The sequence below is a fragment of the Lineus longissimus genome, chromosome 12 (genome assembly GCF_910592395.1).
Source record: "Lineus longissimus chromosome 12, tnLinLong1.2, whole genome shotgun sequence".
In the NCBI taxonomy this organism is placed as follows: Eukaryota; Metazoa; Nemertea; class Pilidiophora; order Heteronemertea; family Lineidae; genus Lineus; species Lineus longissimus.
Window position 1 is genome coordinate 5,803,866 of NC_088319.1, and position 24,959 is coordinate 5,828,824.

Sequence of the window (24,959 nt, forward strand, 5' to 3'; positions counted from 1 at the left end):
ATCCCGTTACGGGCCTAGAAATGTGCATTGTAGAGATCTGGCTGGACAGGAGCGAGAAACAAGAGTATATCTTTGAGAAAAAGGTATTCTTCACGTGAGAAGTCAAATACCTCCTGCTTTACTGTCATAGGTTGCGATCAAAGCCATAAGTGGCTCAATAAAAATATTACATTTACAAAATTGTTAATATCTTTTATTATTTTGGCATTTACTCTAATCTGCTGGTGTCAAATTAATCGAGAGAGCTTGCTCTTCAAGTACATGTATGCTTGAGGTAAATGCCAAATTATAAGAGATATTAACCATTTTGTAAGTGTAACATTTTTATTGAGCCACTCTGTACACACATGTATGGATGATCTTATGCAGGTCACGAATTCCTGGAGAAAATCGGAAGTGCCATCACCTTGAAGTACACTGTAGACAAGACTGTAGACAACCGTGACATCATCTTCACACTGAAGGTTGTCCTCTGCCTCGATGGCAAGTGTCTGCCTGATATCGTGGTCATCGACAAAGCCATGATGCCAATACCTTTCTGTGGCAAAGATGGATCTTTCCAATGGCTTTCGTGTAAGTAAACGTAACTTGAGTCAATAGGGAGTTTCCGCATCGCTAACGATTACGATTACGATTACATTTGTGTTTGACGTCATCGATTTTTGGTGCTACGTCATCCCCAGCGAAATCGTCGATGGTACTTTGGTCTCGTTCTTACGAGGATTCCGGCTGATCTTCGTAAGTCGAAAAATGATTACATGGATTAGCGAAAAGCCTATTTTCCACGCTACATATCAAATTCAGGGTGAAATATTCATTGAAGAATACTTCACAACATATCTGTCAAACATAGGAACTGCATTAATGTGATCGACGGCGATTTTGATCATGTTTTAGCGCCGAGAAAAGTGCACCCAGAGCATGAGAGCAGAGTATAGGGCCTATACTACAGTACACCAAGTCGTTGGTGTGAATGCGGAAACAAAATTTCTGGTTCATGCCGGTGTAACATCTGTGGTTGTTTCCCATGTGTCAGTGTTTCCAAACAATAGGCAGCTAGAGAGACCACGACTTTTCAATAGGGGGGATACACAGGAAAACTTGTCAATCTATTTTTGAGCGTTCCCAAACAATGAGGGGAAACACTCAAAAACAGAAACACTCAAAAACATCACACCGGTTTTGAGAGTATTACGATTACGACTTTGAAATCGAAATCGTAATCGTAATCGTAAGCGATGCGGAAACTTGCTAATAGTTGCTCTTGGTGTTTTAGGCCTATTGACCCCATAAAAGCTGTTCCTAGGGGGTCGATGCTATTAAGATTTGCTTTGATTACCGTTTGATATGACAGTAGAACGTAGGGATTTAGTCATTGGTGCGAGCAGGCTTTGTTTAAGGGCGAAATGGCGTGAAATGGGCAAGGCCGGGATTATTTCAACTACGAGAGAAGGGGCAAAATATGTTCGTGAATTTAATATTTAGAGGAGAAGGTCTAGACACCACATTAGAGAAAAATGTCGTTTTGAATGATGTCTTTGAGAAGAGACATTGTAATTCGGCCGCAACTGCACCATATTCCTTTCACTTCCTGTGGGCCAAAAGGGCTTTCAACATTTTGGAATTTGAAAACATGCAATATATCATATCGTGCTGGAGACTGGGGCTATAAAAAGAAACTCTGCTTGGTTATTGAGGGCTGGGCACTGCACTGGTTGCGCTGGTAGAGCCCCTGGACACATTCTTTGTAATGATCTATTGATCAATGCCATTCTGGCTCAGACTATACCATACTCGTAGGTTACTACTTTCAAATTAACCGACGGATACTAATGTGCTGATTTTGTGGTCAGTAAACGGTAAGTTGATCTGAATCGCAACCGTGTTATAAGTGCTGAACAATTTGGATCTTGTAATTATTAGGCCTGTGGTAATGCTGATGCTATGTACGTATGAAAGTTCGTCAATGTTGCATTTGTAATTGAAGTGGAATAGAAATGAAAGGAAATTTACCTAGTTTCTGTGTATCTATCTAAGGATGGTTCAACAAAGTTCTTCTTTTTGCAGCTGATCCGATAGAAATCAATGGGATATTGCGTAAAGTAGCAAGTTCGCTACTGTTAAACAGACTGGGAGTGGAACAGGTATGCACATTATGTATTGGCAATGAACACACCATTTCATTTACCGCGCGTAATTTGAGCACTTTGAATTTGCACCGCGGTCGGCGAAAATTCGAACAAAATTTCCAATTTTTCATTTTGCATCCGTTTATGCATGCGCATGAATAAGGATCGTCTAGTTACGGCTTGGTTACATTGGTTACTTGCCAAGGCGCAAGTGTAACCTGATGCAACATCTTGAAATTATGTCCCGACTTCTGCCGATGATTCAGTCCTCTAAGGCTCTTGATATCCAAACGATCAGATCAAACGCATTCTTTGACTCAGATCGTTGCCCTAAATAAACCAACCCCGATGAAATTTTCGAATACGTAAGATTTTTTGGGTTTGGAAACTTGATAAGAGCTTTTAAAAACAAGATGGGTAGAATGATTTCGGCAAGGACATAATATTTACCAAGAAGATTATTATTGCCAGTATAGCCACTTCGGTGGAAATATACATTATCGGTGTATAGGATGAAAGCAGACGCGATGTATTCTTTGAAACTCAAGAACAACTTTCTCGTGGCGGTATCAACTATTCATTTTATATTTTAGCATACACTATTTGGAACCGAGTTCAATCTGCCCGCAATTTCAACAGTCGTGTGCCCTTACATCAGGCTTCCTGCGCTCCCACTGAACATCAAGTGCCAACCATCACAACAATGCACTGGTATCATTTGTAGTGCCTCATTGGATTTAAAGGTAAGAAGTGTGGACATCATTACTGAAAAATAAAGCCATTACCCTTATCACAGATATGATACTTTTTTATTCATACATCAGTTGCAGACACTTCATGCATTGCGTCTTACTCGATCTAAGTGATAGGTTTGGAATTAGGGTAGGCTAGGATGTACAGTTAGCATTAGCTTCACAGAAAGAATCAATGTTTACCGTCTGTACCGCCGTTATCATTATTGTTATTGGGTACCTCCATGGCCGTAAATATCTACTATTCTTTGTATTATCTTTTGCAGGCCGTCAAGAGAAACTTCAAGGTTTGGGCGATCTTAGATCCATGTGAATTCAGCCTATCCATCGGCTTTGAGAGGGTACATTACAACAGATCGCTAACTGGTTACACATTTGGTGAGTTTAGCATTTTCATATATATCATCAATGCGATATCTTGCATTTGCCAGTAAACGCCTATCGACCACCTTAAATTGATCCTTAAAATGATAAGAATCAAGGAAAAAATAAAGATACAAATCGATCAAACTCGGGTTGCTGGGTTGCTGTTAGGTCAGTGTCTTTACTATTAGACCACCAGCATTCCTAGAATTGCTTGGGCGATCTTGCATTTATAACTCAGGTGTCGGGCTTCGTAGCCTGGCCAGCAATTCATACGAAAAAAACACCCGATCTCAGGATGTTCATACGAAAAAAACACCCGAAAAACACATGTTGTGCTGTATATGGATTGGAGACGTAGCTGAATGGCTTCACGGGTAAATCTACATCCACATACGAAAAATTAGGAGATTCCATCCAGTGGTTAAGCCGATAATAGACATAAAGAGGCTTTTACCAGTTCTAGTATTAATATAGATGACTGCAGTTCAACAGAGTGTGTTTTTATCGTAAAGGAAACGTCAACGGCCAGTATACTAATTGATGAGGTTCTTCATATATATCACCAGTCGTTATTTGGTAAATGAGCCATATTCGTTAGATAGTGGCTAGTCAAGTATGAGCAGCATGTTATTCATTTCTTCAGGCACGCAGCAGAAGATGAAGATAGGCCATATCACTATAATATACACCATCGACGTCTCAAACAACAAGAAGGAATTCATCTTTGACCTCGACCTTCAACTTTGCCTGGACAGTGCATGCGTGACCATGGGGATACTTAAGCAGAACACCATGCCAATTCCTTTCTGTGAAGGTTTACCTGGGAACTTTAGCATCTCGTGGCCAAGCGCCCAAAACTATGGATCCTTGATGTACAATATCCTTGGTGTTGGGCTGGACTTCTTCAAACCAAAACCTTGCGTTGTTCAGAGACATTCTAGGTGTAAGTGAATAGAGTATGGGAGCTGCGTATTAACATGCGTTGAGGAGAAATGATATGTTTGAGCAGATGATAAGAAAAGAATCGCTTAGACAACCTTCTTTTGCGCTACAGGCTATACCTGGGCATGCTGAATCGTTTAAGATTATCGATATACATGTATTGTGCAGTCTATTTCAGATGCACCTCAATTGAATGCTTAACTTAATTTCAGCTTGTGCGAGTCCTTACTTGTACCTACCCATCTTTACTCAAAACCACTGCGAACTTCGGCCTGACTGCCTTGGAATCCAGTGTTGTTTCGAACTCGACCTCCACATCAGCAAGCTTCAGATTACGTTCTTCTTCTACATTAACCAATGCAAGAAGGAACTCCACTTCGGGCTTGAAAATAAGGAGTACACAGTAACTCTGGATGAACATATTTATGGTAAGATTTTATGTAGTTTTGTTTGCAACAGCAGACATATGAATATGATCAACCTTTGCAGGAACATGCCAGTGTAAAATACCGTGACCAAGGACACATTTGAAAGCTGAACGAACGAAACTACCCAACCACATTTCACATCGAAAAATATCGCTAATACATAATCGCTAATGCATACCAATGAATCATCTTAAACCAGCTAGCTTAATCGCCACAACTTGGAGCTTTATTCTAACGAACAAACAAAGAAAAAGCCCAACAAAGAAACCGCCGGTTGAGAAGGACAGTGAAGGCAATCCCTCGAAAATTTAATCGTGAAATATGTTCTGCATCACGGAATTCGTCTAAGCCACTGAGGCATGGCGAGAAACAGCCAGTTTAGCTCACACTGGTCTCGAGGCCGACCTGTTTTGTTTGTACAAAAACCTCCAAGCTACAATAATCGCTTCAAATATAGAACAGTGGAACGATCGGATAGACAATGGCTCAGTGCAGTGGAACGATCGGTTAGACTATGGAAGGTTATAAGTGACAGAGATCCCTGTTCGAATCAATAATGGATTACCAGTTGGGTGACTCACGATAATTCTCGTCAGGGAGTATTCTGGTTCCTTAGCGACTTTTACACCAGGCAGAGATACCCATTTTTAGTTCCTTGTACTATACTATAGGGGCGTAACTGTGATAGCTATGAATTCATACGCGCGGATGTATTACACTGTATTCATACGCGCGCTTGATAATACAGCAGGTATTCAATGCATCCTGGTTAAATTCCCAGTGGCGGCACATAGACATTGTATAATTTGCCGCATAGCGTTTCCAGAGTTTCTGCATCATCTCGTCTCGTGAGATAATTAACTTGGATGAAAATATTTCATTTGACATAAAGTGCCAAAATGACTTAGTCATAATTTCATCACATTGACGTATATTGAATCAGAAAGAACTTAAGTATTTCAGAAAAATCATCATTTGTGTTGAGATGACGAGGTCATGGTTTGTACCTTGAATCGCGTGAGCTGGTTTTGAAGTGAGTTCTCGGTGTTCGTTTAAGAACATTAGCGATCGATATTTCCAAAATTGATCTTCATGTTGGTAGTTCGGTTTGTTCAGCTTTTTGGCTCACCGTTGTGGGAGTCTATACGATAGCCCTGTGTCCGTCGTCGTCCGTATCATGTGTGGCACATTTCTTAACCGCTTGTGCTATGAACTTGAAACTTTGTACACATTATGACCTAGGTCACATGACTTCTGACAGTCAATTTCGGTCCGGTCTGATTCTTCACCTGGCCACCAGGGGGCTAAAACCAAAAACTTAAAAAATGCGATAACTCGTTTGTTACTGATTTGTTTTTGCTAAAAATTTTATGGTGGGTACCCCTAGCAAGGATACATCACATATTATACGAGTTTTTTATACGGGATTTGACCTACTTGCCAAGGTCACAGAGGTCAAACTCTAAAGTTTCACCGAGATGGGGCACGTTTTGTCTTTATTCGTCCTATAGTCTTCAAATTTGGTATGTAGACACTTGTTACGTAGCTTTACATGTTGACAAAAAATCAGGTCGATGTGGCGTACTTTTCAAGGTCACAGAGGTCAAATGGTGTGAATTGGCCGTTTGTGTGTTAATATGGCACGTTTCTTAACCACTAAAGCTATGAACTTTAAACTTGGTACACATGACCCCCTATGTCAGATGACCTATGACACTGATTTTCGGTCCGGTCTGATTCTTAACTTGGCCACCAGGGGGCCAAAACCAAACATTTGAATAGTGCCATATCTCGCTTATTACTGATTAGTTTTTGGTAACAATTTTATGGTAGATACTCTTTGCAAGGATACATCACATATGGTACAGGTTTTTGATTTGACGTACTTGTCAAGGTCACAGAGGTCAAAAGGCGAAAAGTGGCCATTTGAGCGTAACTGTGGAACGTTTGTTAACCCCTAAGGCTATTAACTTGAGACTTTGTACAGAGGACCCCCTAGGTCAGCTGACCCTGAATTTCAGTCCGGTCTTTTTCTCGACTTGGCCACCAGGGGGCCAAAAGTGAAAACCTAGAAAGTGTGATATCTCGCTTATCAGTGATTCGTTTTCAATAACATTTTTATGGTAGGTTCTCCTAGCAAGGATACATCAATTATCATATGAGTTTTTGATCTGACCTGCTTTTCAAGGTCACCGAGGTCAAATGGCGTACATTGGTCGTTTGATTGTAACTATGGCACGTTTCTTAACCACTAAAGCTATGAACTTGAAATTTGGTACACATGACTCCCTACGTCATGTAACCTCGGACAACGAATTTCGATCTGATCTGGTACTCAACTTGGCCACCAGGAGGCCAACACTAAAATAGGTAAAAAGTGCAATATCTCGTTTATTAGTGACTTGTTTTTGATAATATTCTTATGGTACCTACTCCAAGCAACGATACATCAAATTTCATACCGACTTTGGTTTGACCTATATACTATACATGTACAATGTTTCTTAGCCTGGATGAATTCCAAAGCACCAAATATCTATACGGTGAGCACAATGGCCCCTGGCCGTTTCATTAAGAAAATCATTAGGAATACGAGAATGTATTCATTCTGATTTCGTTGAAAATAGTTACAACTAGTGATAAAGTAATATTCAATAATTGTATGTCGAGTTGCTTGAGGAACTAATGACAAGGTAGCTAATTGTCGTAACGTAGGTTTATCTATGCATGCTTCTCCTCGCCATAGCTACATGCAAAACTTTGGAAAGTTAAAGTGAAACATATTTTGATAATACATGTTTATCTCCTGTAAGGACGTCATATAAACATAGTAAAATAAAGAAAATTATTGTTCTACGCTTGCAGCCGAAAGCCAGGTGCAAGCAATCGGGAACATGTTTACTGTAAAGTACACACTCCGCGACACTGGGTACACATTTAAGGCAAACCTTGAATTGGACTGGTGTTGGAAGGACCCGTTTACCAATAACAAGACTTGTAGTAAGATAGAATTCCTCAAGGAGGCCACCTTTAAACAGGTCGATTGTCCTTCGAGGAAACGAAGAAGTTTGGAAAACAACGTCGACAGAACCAAGCGGTAAGAGAATTCATGTCTATCAGTTGAACTGTACTCAGTGACATAAAAAGCCAATGTAGGCCTACTAGTATGGTGAGGAGGCTATAGTATAGCGATAGGGCTGAAATGGACAGAAGTTGAGAGAACTGCCCAAGACAGGAGGAAGTGAAGAAATCCTGTCGGCTGCATGTTGTATTTGGAGCAAAGGGGCACTATTCAAGGATTAAGTGATAGAGGAAGGGTTTTTTTCATTAAAGTATCAGCCCTACCTACAAATAAAAGTCCAGCTAGCTTTTGGACAATGAAACAATTCTTTACTTCCAACCTCCTATCCAAAATGCCAGGCGCCTGGTGAGAAGGCAGTTTCAATCGTTTGTACCCATTGGCGGCTATAACCAAGCGGCCACATCGGAAACTGAAGGGTACCAGCGGGCCTGGAACCTTCGAACTTCCGTTCACGAGCTGGACGCCTAAAGCAATATTGGCCATCGATATTAAGTCATATTAATAATTATCGTACCAATACAAATCAAATATCCCTGTCAATATAGCTGACATTATAATACTCTCTGTTTCAAATTTGTTTGATTCATTTACATGCATGAGGTTTATTCGTCATCGACATTGTAGAGTCGAGAAAGAGAAATATCACTGATTCCTAATAACCTTGGGTATGCAGATTACGGCATTTTTTATCTACAGTGGATTGCTGACCAAAGGCGGCCCTAGACCTGGCGACGACATCTGGGCAATCACAAAGGCACTGAGCAATCAAGGAAAGAGTCCCAAAGAAATAAAAGCATATTTTGACAACCTTAAGAAGGTAAACAGCAGCGATAGTCCAAACAAGTACCGTTAATATGGTAGCTACAAAATGGAAACCAAGCATTTAATCTGTGCAATCTAAGAATTCATCATGCATCTTAATAGGCCTTGGTCACACACAGGAAAACACATCACGACTCTGTATGGCAGTTCGGAACGAATTCTTGAATTTTCATCAGCGTTCGCTGCCCTACATTGTTTTTCTTTGATTCATTGGGTTTTGAAAGGTGTAGCACTCTCGCTCAACCCGCAGTATGAGTATTGTTCGACGTGACAGAAGATGAATTTTACAACTCGGAACATTTAAGCCATGCAGGTGAGAGAAAATTCCAAGTCAGTAAACATGAAATATATCCGTTACCGTATTCGTTTATTCCATTATTTAGCAACAGAAGAAGGTTGGTCTAACCCGAAAAGAGGCGAAGGGGAATGGCCAGCGCGAACAGAAGGCAGCCATGGCTGGACAAGGCGTTGGAAGCTTCATGAGCGGAAATAGAGGCAGTGGCGGAGACTTGAAAATCGAAGGGGGTAAGTCGGTTAACGAGTGAAACATCGCACCTTTTAACCTAAAAGGATTACTCTGGAATAACCTCCGAGAAGTTTGGTTGTTATCATAAAGAGCATTCAACATATACATATACATGTAGTTAACAGTACAAGGACAATTTGTGGTATTATTCACCTCTCATGCCTAGTTTACAATATCTACTAACTTTTTCCAGTGGCTATAGCGTTTTCGCTATCCCAATGTTCTCCGTTAGAAGAAGAACAATATTGTACAGATTGCATCCATTAAAACAAACTGTTTCACTTTAATCCAGGAAGGTTTCTTCTACGTTTTCACTGAAAATTGTGGCCTGTCATCTCTGAGGTCTCGGGTTAGATTTTCGGTCGGTTCCAGTGCAGAAGTAGACACTGTCCAACTGGAAAATGTGTCCGGCCCAATTTTAATCGGTCTAATCGCACATGGTTATATGGGGCCTTGCCTGATAATACCCCAGAGACTAAAAGGGCATAATAGAATCCTTTGTTCCCGGACATTCTCTCCTTGGACATTTCAAACTTGCACGTATGTAGAAGTTTTTAAACGCAGGGAACAAACGATTCTATCATGTACTTTGATTAATATGTTGAGCTTTTGGTAGCCTCTAGAAAGAACCACATATCAAAATCCTTCGGATTGCAAAAGGGTCGGACACTTTTTCCTGGGGGATATTTTCTACTTCTACACTGGGACCGACCAAGACTGGAATCGGAGATCGTGGAGATGACAGGTGAAGATGTTGCCATTACGCCATTCTTGACTAGCAGCTGCAACACTTTCCATTGTCATAGTTTGTGAAACAGTATGTATTTATTGCGCTGAGCCATTCAGTGTATGGCGCTCTTTTCCAGCTGAAGACATCAAGGAAATGTTGGGCACAGTAAAAGATATTGCAGGTCATTCTAAGGACTTGTTCACACCAGGAAAGGGATTAAATAAGGCAGGAGTTGATCTGCTTGGAGCTCAGTTAGCTGGGATGACAATCGGGGAAATCACAGCAATGATCGACTCTCAGAATCTGGATCCCGTGATTGTGCTACAGCTACTCAATGATATCAAACAACTATTTGTGGCGGTGGTAGGTATCGAATCAATGAACACTGGTCAAGCAAATTATTTAATCCAATTTAATTAATGAGAGAACTCATATGCTTTTGATGCGAATCTAATGAACTGTCTTCCTCCGTCTGAGTGCATCACTTCGCGGGGTAAAAGGACATGATATCCCAAAGGGACTTGACGGCACCAAAATACAATAATTAAGATATCCGCATTTCTGAATAATGAAACCGATGAGAAAAAAAAATCATTGGAATGGTCAGGACGTCAAATTTGCATCATGTGGCAGGGGAAAAAAGAGTATATATTTGTTGTTTTCACGTCAGACGTTCTGACTGACTATGCACATTAGTTGCTTTTACACGGACGGTTTTAGCCCTCCTCACCTCGAGCCACTTGAAGCCGGATCACCTGTAACTGGCTTTCCGCTGTCTACACGGAGACGGATCAAATCGCCGGCCCCAGGTCAGTTCAGGCCACTCAAACCACTAACCCGTCGCATGGTGGCGCGTGTTTTCACGAACTGCTATATACCGCTCTACTCGATTTTAGTACCGTGCGCAAAGTGACTCTTGAAGTGGCTCCAACCCGCCTCAAGTGACTCGAGACTGCAGTGCTAACGCGCCTCGGGTCAGGTCACTTGGAGACGGTTCTGATTTCGTTCTACACGGTAAAAATTATCCTGACCCGCCTCGAGCTGGCTCGAAGCCGGTGTGACAGCGGATATAGTCCCCCTGGAGTCATAGTCCGGTAGCATTGTATTTGACCAATTAACCAGCATGATCTATTGTACCGCTAACCCTAACCAAAACATTTAGCAATGCGGGCTATTGTTACACGGACTATCAGCCCTAGGACTACTATCCCTTGCACACCGGTTCCAACTGTCCTCGTGTAGAAAGGCCTGATGTTACGCGTGTAAAGTTGCTTGACCCCCGTCAAGTACTGCGCGCACTCTTACAAATCGGCTGATACAATTTTCTTCATCTTCTGCGCTCAACCTGCCTAAACCATAACTTCAGTCCTGCAGCGGAGATGAAGTGGCTTGTGGTTTCGAGGTCCTGCTATGTTCCCAACAGTTGGTCCTCGACATTGTGGTGGCTGCGGGCAAGAATTTCCGTCCTAAATCTTATTAGTGCAGGGGACAGTCTTGCCGGATATGCACTGCTGTCTTAACTGCTCTCTGACAATGGCATTCTACTGTGTCCCTTACTCGTAATCATTTTAACAGTTTACGTACATGACGTATAATAGGCCATTTTGTATTATAATTTTAAATGGTGACATATTCTTTCCCACTGACGCCGAGCAGTTTAACGAGATAAGATCGTGAGGTGAATAATAAGTTGGAAAGGACTACAATCTGTTATTAGTATAGTCATATTTCTTCTTCTGGAATACCAACTATCAAGATTTGCTCATAACGTTTATACATGTATGCCCTTGCCGGTTCATTTAGGCATATTGGCCACCATGAAAGGTGTTTCATGGAGGTCGGTGCCATCATGATTTGCCGTGATGACCCTTGAATAAGACTGTGCCTAAATACGAGCAGGAATCGTATAAAGACCATGCAATTTGGCTAGGCCTGAATTCTTTTAACGGCGATGTATTACATGGAAAGGGGCAACGTAACGTAATCCTCAACAACGGGTAGGAAACCTAGATTATATACTCTAAAACCTCGAATACAAGGAATAAGGCTCCGCCCCCAATCATTACAATGGAGGAGGGATTCTAAAACTAAAGAAACGACACAATGGATCTCTTTTATTAGAAGAAATGGGCCTACTATAGCCAGTGATGTTGATTTCGTTTCACTGTCAATGTCAGCCAAGATCAGAGCGTGATTATAACACATGCGACTCTATTTACCCATACCATTGATAAAAGAATAATATCTAACTTATTTGCCCATCCCCATTCAAAACCATTGTAATGATTGCGGGCGGAGCCTCATTCCTTGTCTTCGAGGTTTTAGAGTATATAGCCCTTCACCTATGTCATTGTTTTTTTCCAGTATGATGATCTAATTGACACATTTCTGTCTGGAAACTCGAAGGAAATGAATCTTCCTGACCTGACACTGAAGATGGCATTCAGCATCCCAAAAAAGTATCACACATTCTACAAATTTTCGCAAAGCTGGATTGTGGGTGGGATAGTGCCTCTCACCTTTAGTAAGTTTATATTCATTGGAAAGAGGAGTTTGTTCTGCGACATGTGGCCACAAGCTTTCTATGGTTCGCTCCAAGATGATGATAAATATTTCATATCTCTCTCATTTCTTGGATATTCATTAAACCTAACTCGTATGAATCTCTACGCCATGCCCCGTCACTTCAATCCATTCACTCTTGTCTACGACCGCTCGCGAAATTGATGACTTTGTGCAGGATATGCTCATGCAAAATGTACATATGCCACGACATGGTGCCCCATGATGACATACTGACAGGGGCCAGTCTGGACTTTGTGCGACGTCATTAATCATAACATTCAGGCAATCGTGTCAAACCTTTGTACAAAGTGTCTGTAGCAAAAATTTCCTATGTGGTTACCTCGGGCATTTTTCTGGACCGGTTGTGGTCGGTATGAATTTTTGAATGGATTGAATAAGTGGGACAGGCGTTGACGCCGGTTTAATGAAAATCCAACAGCAATTTTGAAAATTAGAGTATGCAACATTTTCCAACATCTTGTTGTAAACTAGAGCATAGGCAACTTGATGTCATGTTGCTATTTTCGTACGAGACCGCCCTTGTAGCCAAATCCCGTGCCTTTTTGGGGTACCATTTCCACATCAGCCGTAGTGAGAGTAAAAAAAACGGTGGCGAATATTACGTTTATCATATATTCAATTGGCTACCTGTAAATAGTGCTGTGTAATTCGTCGCACGTACATGTACATTTCATGTACAGTCCTGGTCATATTAATATCAACACCTTCTTCATTCAATATCTCCCAAACTAGTGCACCAATTCTAATGCGGTTTTCATGATTATATCAGAAATCTTGTTTTCTGTTTATACATAATAGCAGGAATGCGAATGCATGAGTCTTTCATTTTGTAGTCAGCCAATTAAGCTGTTGAGTTTTATTAAATTCCAATGTATCCCCCTTCTGTAAAAGATACCTCTTTAAAGACCACCAGCAAATACACGTGCTCCGCACGGTGTTGAGGCGAGTGGCATGGTATAAATGTGGGTGTTTCCATGTAGGGCCTACGCTTATACCAGTAATGTTGAAGGGCCATTGTCTGTTGAAGGTGTTGTTGAGTTGAAGTATCTTAGGAAGTGATGTATGCATTTAGTTGGCTACAGGATTTCTTTAAAGACTACGTTATTGTTCACTCGTCTCACACTCCTTGGGTGTTGGTGGTGTCGACTTGTACGTATATGTGTTGGAATATCCTGGCTCTGGATCGAAGACCACGTACAGTTGGCCATGGGAGAAATCAGATTGTATTTTGGGCATTTGGCTATGGTTCACAAACGCACATGTTCGACTAGGATAAACCCTAGCAATAGCAAAAGACCAAGTGGCCTAGTGTCCATCATCCGCCTTGGGGCCAACCAGCCCATCCGCCGGGGGGGCCAACCGTCTTCTCTTGTTGGAAGGCCAGTTGTGTAGATTGGAGATAGTTAGATCTAATTTGCAAGCGTTGAGTATTTGGAGGCAAGTGGTGGGTTGTTATGCGTCATTGATCAAGTTCTGTTGTCGGACGCTGAATAAAGGGAAACCACAAATCGTAGTGAATACAATAGTCGGATGGAAGCATTTCCAGTAGTTATGGTAGTGGCATCCATCAGCAACGTTATGTACACCTGGCAGACACTGAAATGAACATTCCGAATTACGTTGTAAACTGCATGAAACTGTCCTCAGAAATGCACCGAAACGTGGAACGTTTTTCCTTTATTTGAAATCGGGGCAGCGGTAGCGCAGTGTAAGAGATTCGGCCTCATGATCAGGAGGTCGTGGGTTCGACTCCCGGCCGATACGCTGCTTAGTTCCCCTACTGGTAGAGTTCAAGTGAGCGCGTTCTGGCTGCTCCTTGAAACCCCTGATTGATCTTTGTGGCGACCGGGGTAAAAATAAGATACCCCAAAAGTGATCACACTCTTCTCTGTCCAGTTTTCCGCAGTTTCCACATATTCCGCTAAATCGCCATGGCCCGTTTCATGGATACAGCGTGAATTCTCTGTAAACCCACTCTGTATAACTCTTCACCGATGGCTTCATTTGTCATCTTTTCTTTTCTCGAGTGGTCGAACTATTTCAAGTTATATAATTCGATTTCAGGTTTCAAGGTAGACGGTTTCGCTGGCCTGGATGTAGAAATTGGGGCTAAAGTCCTGCAGATGAAGGTTTTTGCTAGTAGTACTCCATACATGGGTGTCGAGGCTTTTGGCGAAGTAGCGGTTGGCTTTCTTTTATATGGAAAGCTGCGGATTGAAGGCACCATCTGTGAACTGAGGTTTCCCTGCAAAGCTGAAATCGCCTTCTCGAAATTTCCATTGGACGTTCGGTACCTATTCTTTATCAAAGCTCTCAATATTATTATAATGCATTACATTTATTTGCCATGCCGGTTGGGACCCATCGGCCCCCATGGATGCTGTTTCAAATGGTTGATGTTATCATGAGTTGTCCTGATAACCTTTTGATGAAACAGTAGAATGATGGGAATCTAGGCATTGGTGCGAGCGGGTTTTGCTTAAAGGCAACATACCGTGTAGGCTACGCCTGAATACAACTGCTAGGTAAGAGGCAAAATAACGTAATCTTAGTCGGAGCTGATGAATTCGTGCAATACTACGTTAACGCAGAGTCTTCCAATAAACATGATGAGCACTTCAAAAAAAGTAAGTTCCCCTCCTCCCTTCAAGATTGGTCATAATTTCTAAAGTATCCACGACAATGCAATGAAAATTGCAGGACATCGTCATAACAACATTACTGGATAAAAAGGACAATGGCCTGCCTATTATTACGCAGGAATGATCTTCAATTGAACGAAAAACGTGCTGCTTCAAATAAACGGAACCGATCCACCAAGGCTGAAACTGACTGGCAGTATGGACCATGCAATCAGTTGTGGTTTAATACCCACTGAAACATGCTACGAAATGTTGTTATTTTTGAAATGGGACTTTTTTCATTCAATTGAAGATCATTCATGCATAAAAATAGGTATGCCCCTGCCATTTCACTCATTGCTCCTAATGATGGTATAATGATGTCCTGCAATTTTCATTCCATTGTCGTGGATACTTTAGAAATTATAATCAATTGTTTAGAGGGGGACTTACTCTTGTTGAGGTGTTTATAGCAAGACTCTGGTTAACAGAAGTCGTTCAACCACGGACTCATCTAATTGGACAATGTACCGGGTGGTCAAAAAAAAAACGGGAACACACTTAACGACAGTTTTTGATTGGGTTGATAAAAATTAGTCAAGCTTTAACAGTGTTAATTCCAGTATGTGGTAAATATTACACAAATATCTATTCCGCCGTCTGTAAATGGCAGCAAAATGAGAAAAAAATGTAATGCTGAAATTTTCACTCACCGATTCTATTTAAAAAGTTGTTCGATAGGACCCCTATCCTGCTCACAAAAAAACAGTTGATTGTTTTGATTGGAAAACTGAAATAGCAGTCGCAACGTTAAAGGAAAAATCGCGAATCACAAGCATTAAGTGTTGCATAAACAGTTTATAGAGTAACAGACGAGATTGCTCAAACTGCCGTAATTATTTCATTTCATTTCATTTCAACAACTTTATTGAGCACCAACATAAAATTATATACATAGTAAAACAACAGTGATGAAAATACAAATAAAACATATGGTCGAAATAACAGTAAAACTAGGTGCCCAAAAGGGAGCGCCAAAGGGTCAATTAAGACCCATTCACGGGACCCCTATTAAGAGTATAATAATTTTAATAAAAATGTAAAAGCATTCTTTTAATAGCGGCAAAAAGGACACCTGCAACGCCGAACCCATGAGCACACGTTGTCCGGGTCAAAACGCTCCATCAGCTGGCTTTCATAAAAGTCCCTGACGGATCGCTTAAAGGCGTTAGGACTCGCCGCACAACGCACACTCATAGGCAGGGCATTCCACGTGCCCTCCACACGATTAAAAAACGACCGGCAATATGTCTCCGTCCTACATCTAGCACCACGTATAAGAAGTGGGTCACCCCTCCTTTCTCTAAAAGATATATATTTTGAAGTGTCCAAATCGATTTTACCGATAAAGCAATTGTGCAAAAAATTGAGGTCAGCCATCTCCCGCCTGTAAGACAAAGGTAACATAGACATAACAGAGAGCCTCTCTTTGTAACTTAGTTCTCCACCTAACATATGCCGTGTGGCTCTGCGTTGAACCCTTTCTAGCTTGACCAAGTTTTCCCTCGTGATATGATCCCAAGAAACGGAATTATATTCCAATTTTGACCTGACAAGGGATTCAAATAACAGACGCATTAATTTCGGGCTCCTTTTCCTATCAAACACACGCTTAATCGTTGCCCAAGTCTGATTTGCCTTTTTAAAAGTCAGATTTATATGAGAATTGAAAGTCAAATCGCTACTGACCACGACACCTAGGTCCCGAACGTTGTCGACCTTGGTTAAAGCACGACCATGAATATTGTAATAGTATACTGTAGGGTTAAGCTTCCTGGTGATACTCATACATTGACATTTAATTGCATTTAAGCACACCCCCCACGTTTTACACCAACGGGCTACATTTTCAAGATCATCTTGTAGTGCCAGACAATCCTCCAACGACTTAATCAACCTATACATGTTTGAGTCATCTGCAAATAGAGACATAGTTGTATTCTGGCCCATAACTTCAGGGAGGTCGTTCACATACAATTAAAAAAAGTAGTGGCCCTAGAATCGAGCCCTGAGGGACACCCGAGGTTACATCTTTAACCGTGGAGACTTCGCCATTTATGCACACTCTTTGCTTCCTGTCAGTAAGATAACATTTGAACCATTTTAACAGCCTACCATTGATACCAAAACTCTGCAACTTATGGACTAACAGATGATGCGGGACTCTATCAAAAGCTTTACTGAAATCGAGATAGATCGCATCAACTTGATCCCCTTTATCTAAGTCGGCACCAATATCATGCAATACTTGAACAAGCTTAGTACTGGTTGAACGCTTTGACCGAAAACCATGATGAGCATCATTTAATTTCAGTTGAACCTCGTTGGTCAATTTTGTATGAATCAGCCTCTCCATGACCTTTGAGATAATACATAACAAAGACACTGGTCGATAATTATCAACCTTACCCTTATCTTCTTTCTTATACACAGGCGTAACATTAGCCAACTTCCACGTACTTGGTAGCTCACCAGATAACATACTGCAGTTGAATATAAATGCACATGAGTCGCTCAAGGAACGAGCACATTCTTTCAATAGTCTGGGTGAAATTCCATCTGGACCATAGGCCTTGTTTACATCGAATGCAAAAAGACATTTCAAAACCTCATCGGCCGTAAAATCAAAACACTCAAGGGTCGGCTCGATAACAACATCAATCTCGGGTATATCAATAACCTCATCAGAGAAGACTGACGCAAAATAGTTGTTGAACAAGCTCGCTTTTTCCCCGTTTTGGAAAAACGGGAACACACTTAACGACAGTTTTTGACTAGGTTGATAAAAATTAGTCAAGCTTTAACAGTGTTAATTCCAGTATGTGGTAAATATTACACACATATCTATTCCGCCGTCTGTAAATGGCAGCAAAATGAGAAAAAAATGTAATGCTGAAATTTTCACTCGCCGATTCTATTTAAAAAGTTGTTCGATAGGACCCCTATCCTGCTCACAAAAAAACAGTTGATTGTTTTGATTGGAAAACTGAAATAGCAGTCGCAATGTTAAAGGAAAAATCGCGAATCACAAGCATTAAGTGTTGCATAAACAGTTTATAGAGTAACAGACGAGATTGCTCAAACTGCCGTAATTATCTTTCCAGCCTCAAGATGGATATGGTTCTCGTGCCTTTGATTATCCGTATGAAAGCTTTAGTCACATTAGAAGTCAATCTCCTCTTTGTTACCATCAAGACGACACTGTTCCAGGTGACCCTTTTTGAGTACCAGGCCCCCAGCATAAAAAAAACGATATTTGACATAATCACAGCGGAGGAGGATGACAGTCCGCCGAAGTTTGACAGCTATGAAGAAGAACTTGGGGTTTGTATACAATGTTTTTCTATTTCATTAAAGGGACATTTTTTCCCAATTCAACCATTTCACAAAGTTTCATGGGCGTGAGAATATACCAAACTTCCTCCCGTTTTATCAACAGAAGGTACAGCTGTGCACAATGAGGAATGTTGTCGTGCAAACACATAACACTCCTTATCATTGCTGTCTTACACTGAAAGGGATGGTGTTCAATAATCATAACTTCCATTCATTCAAAATTTGAGGACTGTTTGGAGTTTAAAATGTTCAGTATGTAAACATGTTTACAACATTTTATGATCAGGCCCTGTGTATGTACACACATATCAGCAAATAGCAGCATTCTGAGGACTGGTTGTTTCAAAAAGTGTTGTGAAAAATTAAGGGGGAAATTTGTATCAAATGAATAAATGGTGATATTCCGGGAAGGGCTAAAAACAAATGGCAAACGCCATTATACAGGGGAGTGATGCCCATTTTGCAATACGCATTAAGCTCGTAGGACGTTCGGTTTTCGAGATTAAATTAGACCTTAAAATGTACCAAAAAGATCTACGCCGGCTACATTTAAAAATAGTTTTACGACCGTGAGGTCGATGCAGGATGCAGCAAGCACCCCTTCACAGTAATGTTTGTCTGGAGTGGTAAAATATAACAGTACCATCGAGCAGGTGATGGAGTTTCGATCGCCCGATGAGCAAAGAGAATTCATTCAACAGTCTTGCTGCTTTTGTCGCATTCGCATATGACGACATTTTAATGGTGGCACCTGACCTTGTCTTGCTCTTTTGAAAACGCCAATCATGCCACATGTAGTAAAAAAGCCATTGACTCGAGAAGAATACAAAATGTAGATTCCACCACAACAAACGTCTTTCTGGAATGTTTCCTGTTCGATATCAATGCCAATTTTATTCAAGGCCTGTGTGAAGAAGAGTTTACCAGTTGCACGCTATGCCGCTTAAATAGATCGGGAGGCCTAAGAAGGCTGGAAAATGCCTGATTTTTTACCAACATTCCTTCCTGAACATGCTGAAAGGGTTGATTATAACCAGCGATGAGAATAATTGTGTGCGTGGCCGCTAAAAATGGAATGATTTGCCAAATTATACACGAGTGGATGAAAATAGGACTTCTATAGTGTAGTTCTTGAGTACACACACTACGCTTGTCTGGACATTTGAATCTTTAATCGTTCACCAAATCCTACACACATCGTGGTCAATATTGATTACAGTTAGGCACAAATTCCTCATTTTCTTCCCCATTTTGTGTCGATGCAGGAAGCACGAAAGCGATCTACCACGAGAACTACGTGTTCCGTCCACCAGGTAGCCAACAGGGACTACACCAGCCCAGCCATTGAGATATCAGTGAAGGCAACAGATGACAGGTCTCAGGTGAAACTGTTCCTAAATGCGGGTCTCTTCCCTGGTACTTCTGAGTTCTACAATGGAAAAGAATTGTCTGGTCAGACGAATATGTTAACAGATGTAAGTGATCTTCAATACTGATCATGATCGGCTGCGAGAAATATCTTCCGTTTGATTTCGTTCTCTTCATGTTGAGCTCGATAGTTTAAAGTATCGAACTGTTCCGCATAGTATCTGCTCCGAATTATCATTCCCAGCGAACTTTGTGATGCAGACGCGCTGTATGAGTTTTGAAAATATGTATAGGTTCTCAACTTTCGCTCTTTAAGGCAATTTTTTGGAGAGGCGACTTTATCGACCACATTCGACCAACGTCCAGCAGGTTATCCATACCGTATGCCAATTTATGCAGTTAAATCAAAAAAGGAAACCAACCTATTTTGTATTGATTGTATTATTATTGTTATCATTAAGTACATGAAGTTGTGTCAGCATGTTAGAAATTCTTCTCAGGAAAAAGCATCAATTTTCAGTCCCATTTCTCTACGTTCTATCAGTTCCATTGAATGGAATGATTGATTCATGGAATTACAGAGGTGTCGAAATGAGAAGACTAAGCAATAGATTGCTCCAACTTACTCTAATTGGAATATACACTAAGTCGATGGATTTTGAAAATATTTTGAGATTGGCACTTTTGTAATTCGTCACAGTTATTTGCAAAAGGTCTGTGTTTCTAAAGCGTACCACTATTTGATCATTGTAGGTCTTTTTGAAAAAAAAACACAATCGCCACCAATGTTATTTGACGAAGTGGCACAAAACGCATTCGACACGGTCAATTTTGTCGAAGAAATACCAAAAACCACTCTGGTGATTGTGATTTCAATTTACCTTAGGTACTTCCAGCCGCATCAGGGCAACCTCTTCATTTCCGAATGTGTGGTAGTAACAGTGGAGGGAAGATGTCATGTGTGGACTGCTCTATCCCAACGTATGACGTGACACCACCTGTCCTTCGGGTTCAGGCAAACTTTCATATCACCAGCAACCCAAACGTTATTGAAGGTTCATATAGGGGCTTCGACGACTCTTCAGTAGCTGATACCGATGGTGAACTGGTGGCTATTGGAATCGGGAGGGGAATCCATGGAGACCAGGTGGCTAGGTGGACAAGGTTTTCATCGGCCTCACAGAAAAATGCGGGTCGGTCTGGCGACGATCCAGCAACACTCAAAGCTACCCACCGAGATGGCGAGGACTCGTTTACGGCACCAATGCCTGGCCGGTTGATGACCACTGTGACAAAGCGATTGGCGCCGGTAAGCAGCCCAAATGATTGTGCCAAACATTGCCTAGAATACGCTCCACAGAGGTGTATGAGCTTCAACTATGTCCATGGTTCTGGCGGGGCATGTGAACTGCTGGAGGGAATTCAGAGCATTGACAATCGACTGACAAAGGTATGTATGGCAGGCATATTTTGTTTTAAAATGTCCCCTGCAAAAAAATACCCCAAAGTATCCGTTTCATAGCAAACGAAGGCTTCCAACACCACAACAACGATCATAAGCGAATAAATGGTTAATTTGTCGACGGAAAACATGATCAGTGACATTCAGACTTTAAATTTGTAAGGCACACAAGTGTCTCTTCACACTGAACTCGCACTCCAGCTATCATCCCTCCGAATGAGTTTGGCAGGGAAGTGGGTTTGCCAGTTCATGCGTGGTGCGGCCGACAGGGGCAATTAATCAATGTAGTGGACAATTTAAGCGGAACAAGCGATTAAATTCCCAGTTCGGGTGTCATAGTAAAATTGCACCTTTTATAGCACATAGTAAAAAAATAGGAATTTAAATGTTAAAAACTGGAATGCAAATTCATTCCCAAGAGATAATGGTACAAAGAAAAAAGTCAATGTTCGACATTAAACAGTCGTATACTAGTATTTCGGAAAAGTTTGAACATTATGCGTGGCAAATGTTCCGACATTCTGCGTTAATTTCGACATTATCGGGTTTTTTCGACATAAATACGCCATTATCCGTCGAAGAAAATGTTTCGACATCATGCATCGGTTCCGGTATCATTTGTTTTAGCATGGCTTTGATGCCTCTTCGTCTTACAGTGTTAAGAACCACCACCGACAGTTGATTATTGGCGTAAAATGCCACTCCAGTGCAGTCGTTCTCACATGCATTGACATTCAATCTCAAATTTCAATGTTTCAGTCCGATAAATACTACCACTTCGAACGACTTGGTATCGGGTCAATGATGACCTTCAGCAGAAAAAACCTGGAACTCAAGGACAATAACCTGTACTACATCAACGTTCGCATCACAAACAGACTGGGCTACCAAAGCATGATGGGATCGAAAGCAATCTTGACAGACTTTACAGTGCCAGTACCTGGACCACTTGGGAATTATAGTTCAAACGATGATGTGTTTGAACATTTGAGTTGCAATAAGCTGATTTTGGGACACGAGGTTAAATGGGGCCTATACTGCCGTGGCCTGCAGAATGGAAAGAAAAATCGCAGGTGGGTCGTCGTTTTCCATGCATAATCATAAACATTTCTTTACTTGTGCGTAATCATGCATACTAGATGATAAACCTACATTGCCTGTGAAAAGAGCTCTTCAAAATGGGCGAAATTTATTTTCGCAAACCATTTATATTCCTTTGTACTCCAACGCGTTACAAATGCAGAGTCGCCTATATTTTCCTCTTTTAGCAGAGAATACTTCGCAAGTTATGGAGATTGACAGTTTGAACTCTGACATTCGGTGATATGAATAAAGACTAGCAAATGCTTTTGTCTAAAACTCCATGTACATTTACACTAGGCCTTTCTGTACAAAATGAAGTAAAAGCATTTGCTAGTCTTTATTCATATCACCCAATGTGTTTAAGATCCCGGGACGAGGTTGTGAAGCCCCTTTGTCTTTTATAAGTACTAAATGCTATAAAATAATACTTTTACCTTTGATCTCATACTGTCCTTTGGTGCTTCTGGTACTCTTCTGATTATGCGTATAGGTGTCTTCTTTTTATCACAATGGAATATGGGGTAGTCACAGTTCTTAAGCCTCCCCACAACACTGTCCATGTCTTTTATTTTGTCTACATGCGATGTGGGGATACAGTCACACGTCCTGACAACTCTCACTTTCTCATTGAGAGAGTATTGCGATAAGATGTCGGACGATGTTTACAATGGCCCTCAAGTTTACGCGAGTTTTTGTATGGAAGCCTATCGCGGGCCCTATTGTCCACATATCTACCAGGGCGAATCAGAATAACTGATCTGCGCCGTATTTATAAAGAGCATGAGAATGTACATTTCTACCCCCGACAAAAAAAAGAAGAAAGTAGGCCAAAGCACTGGTCGTGCGAAATCCCCTTAAAGGTACTGATCGGCGTGGGCAAGTTTGCGGTAGACGCTTAACTCTATGTGCCCCGGACCTTTAGTTGTGAAATCCGAAGCCGAAATATTTGAAGAAAATATCGAACAATACTTATGGTACACATGTCTTTTAAAACACTTTTAATCATAAGTATGATGTAGTCCAGAAATCCAAAGTCCAAATATTTGGAGTTGATTTCGAACAGTGCTTCTGGTAACTCTTAAAATTCTCTTTATCAGAACCAAGCTGATGAATTTATTTGATTTCCAAATTTCTATTATTTGCAGGAGAGTTCTCGATGGTCGCAAAGGAGCGAAAACAGTTTTCAATGGTTTAGAGCCAATGACTGATCTCATATGCACACAATCCAACCGCTACATCTCCTCCAACTGGGATGGGTTTTATGACCCAGATAGTGGCATCCGTGGGTATACCTTGGCCGCGGGAAGAAAGGTTTGTGATGAATCACTGAGGAACCATCACGATCCACATAATCACTTGTTCCATGAAAGCGAATGGACGCACAGCGAGTTAATTGATGTGGATGATATGAATCTACCTAAACTTGACGGTAAGCTAATCTCATCCACATTCGACTACTGAAGTATATGGAAGAAGTTGCTTTGCGGATTTGCAAAAACCGTGAAAACGAGTCTCAGGCGGGCTTTGCAATTAGGTCTTTGGTGTCATGCACTGCGCGAATTGATTTACGTTACACTTCGTCGTCCGTTGCTCTTCATAAATAGGCAGGTTTCGTAAGCCTAACAGACGAAGTACGGAAAAAAAGGTATGTCGTTTCATCGAGTCCCATGCTATTTCCTTTACGCGCCACTCGTAAATAGTCTTCTCTATATACTAGTTGTACGATCAATCGAAAAAATCTTCCAATGAAGTCGTCGATTAAGTTAATTTATTCATTTCGTACCTCATCGTTCGTAGCTCTTCGTAGAGTTGCGAAAACTGCCTAGTATTCCATGTTTGTGAAAGTTGCCATTCACGTCATGACCATTTTCCCGCTCAGTCTCGCCTTCCAACACGTCCTGTCACCTCTTGAAGTGACTTCTGACGATTGCAAAGAAGGTCAGACCACGGGTACTCTGTATGATATCAGCAGTGACTTACCGCGCACTACGAGACTGTCTGAACTAATTAAAGTCAATAGGTATCTGGATACTGTGATTAACTACGGTCTAATAGGACATCGTAAATTTGATGTCGGACGGATAATCGCTGTTTCGACTTCGTGTCCTTAATTGGACAAAACAACTACACTTATACTAGTGCGTCCTTCCCATTCGTTCCTTGTACCTGATGTACGTCTATGCCAGACCAAGCGAAACTCCCCACAGAGTGAGATGCCTGTGTAGTTTGCGATGCAGTATAAACCCAAATGGCATCCAACTGTAGTAGCACGCAAGACAACTCATCCCGCCTTCGGGGAACAATACTACCTGGAGAATACTACATACAAGTGCAGAGCGAACAGTGAAGGATAAAAGTGGAATTTGTGGTCAATCATTGACAATATATTGGTGTAAATAATGTCAAACGATACGTGTCGATCCATCAAACTTTATAATGATTTAACAATTATTTTGAATAGTGGGTTTGGAGCTGGGCGTTAACTACATGTACGATACTAATTTATAGCTCCATAGACAATATTGAGCGAATGACATGTAAGTAGAAGGAAACCGGAGACACCGAGGAAACCTGCGCTGTTTAAGAGTGTTACCATCTTCATCACATGATACCGAGACCGAGCGGGAATCGAACCCCGAACATCAGATGTGACCTCCGCTGATGTG

General features: G+C 41.3%; 1 protein-coding gene across 1 annotated transcript in view; it reads left to right on the plus strand.

Moving 5' to 3' along the window:
* LOC135496832 (uncharacterized) overlaps positions 1 to 24,959 on the plus strand; it is a 160,954-nt gene that overhangs the window by 79,325 nt on the left and 56,670 nt on the right. Inside the window, exons 54-70 of the mRNA XM_064786375.1 lie at positions 370 to 573; positions 2,068 to 2,144; positions 2,723 to 2,872; positions 3,148 to 3,259; positions 3,891 to 4,190; positions 4,402 to 4,617; positions 7,483 to 7,714; positions 8,396 to 8,516; positions 8,905 to 9,046; positions 9,914 to 10,140; positions 12,142 to 12,301; positions 14,428 to 14,653; positions 18,149 to 18,368; positions 19,646 to 19,855; positions 20,635 to 21,198; positions 21,970 to 22,283; positions 23,439 to 23,722. Of these exons, the coding sequence (XP_064642445.1) occupies positions 370 to 573; positions 2,068 to 2,144; positions 2,723 to 2,872; positions 3,148 to 3,259; positions 3,891 to 4,190; positions 4,402 to 4,617; positions 7,483 to 7,714; positions 8,396 to 8,516; positions 8,905 to 9,046; positions 9,914 to 10,140; positions 12,142 to 12,301; positions 14,428 to 14,653; positions 18,149 to 18,368; positions 19,646 to 19,855; positions 20,635 to 21,198; positions 21,970 to 22,283; positions 23,439 to 23,722 (3,759 nt within the window). The remainder of the gene's footprint in view (positions 1 to 369; positions 574 to 2,067; positions 2,145 to 2,722; positions 2,873 to 3,147; positions 3,260 to 3,890; positions 4,191 to 4,401; positions 4,618 to 7,482; positions 7,715 to 8,395; positions 8,517 to 8,904; positions 9,047 to 9,913; positions 10,141 to 12,141; positions 12,302 to 14,427; positions 14,654 to 18,148; positions 18,369 to 19,645; positions 19,856 to 20,634; positions 21,199 to 21,969; positions 22,284 to 23,438; positions 23,723 to 24,959) is intronic.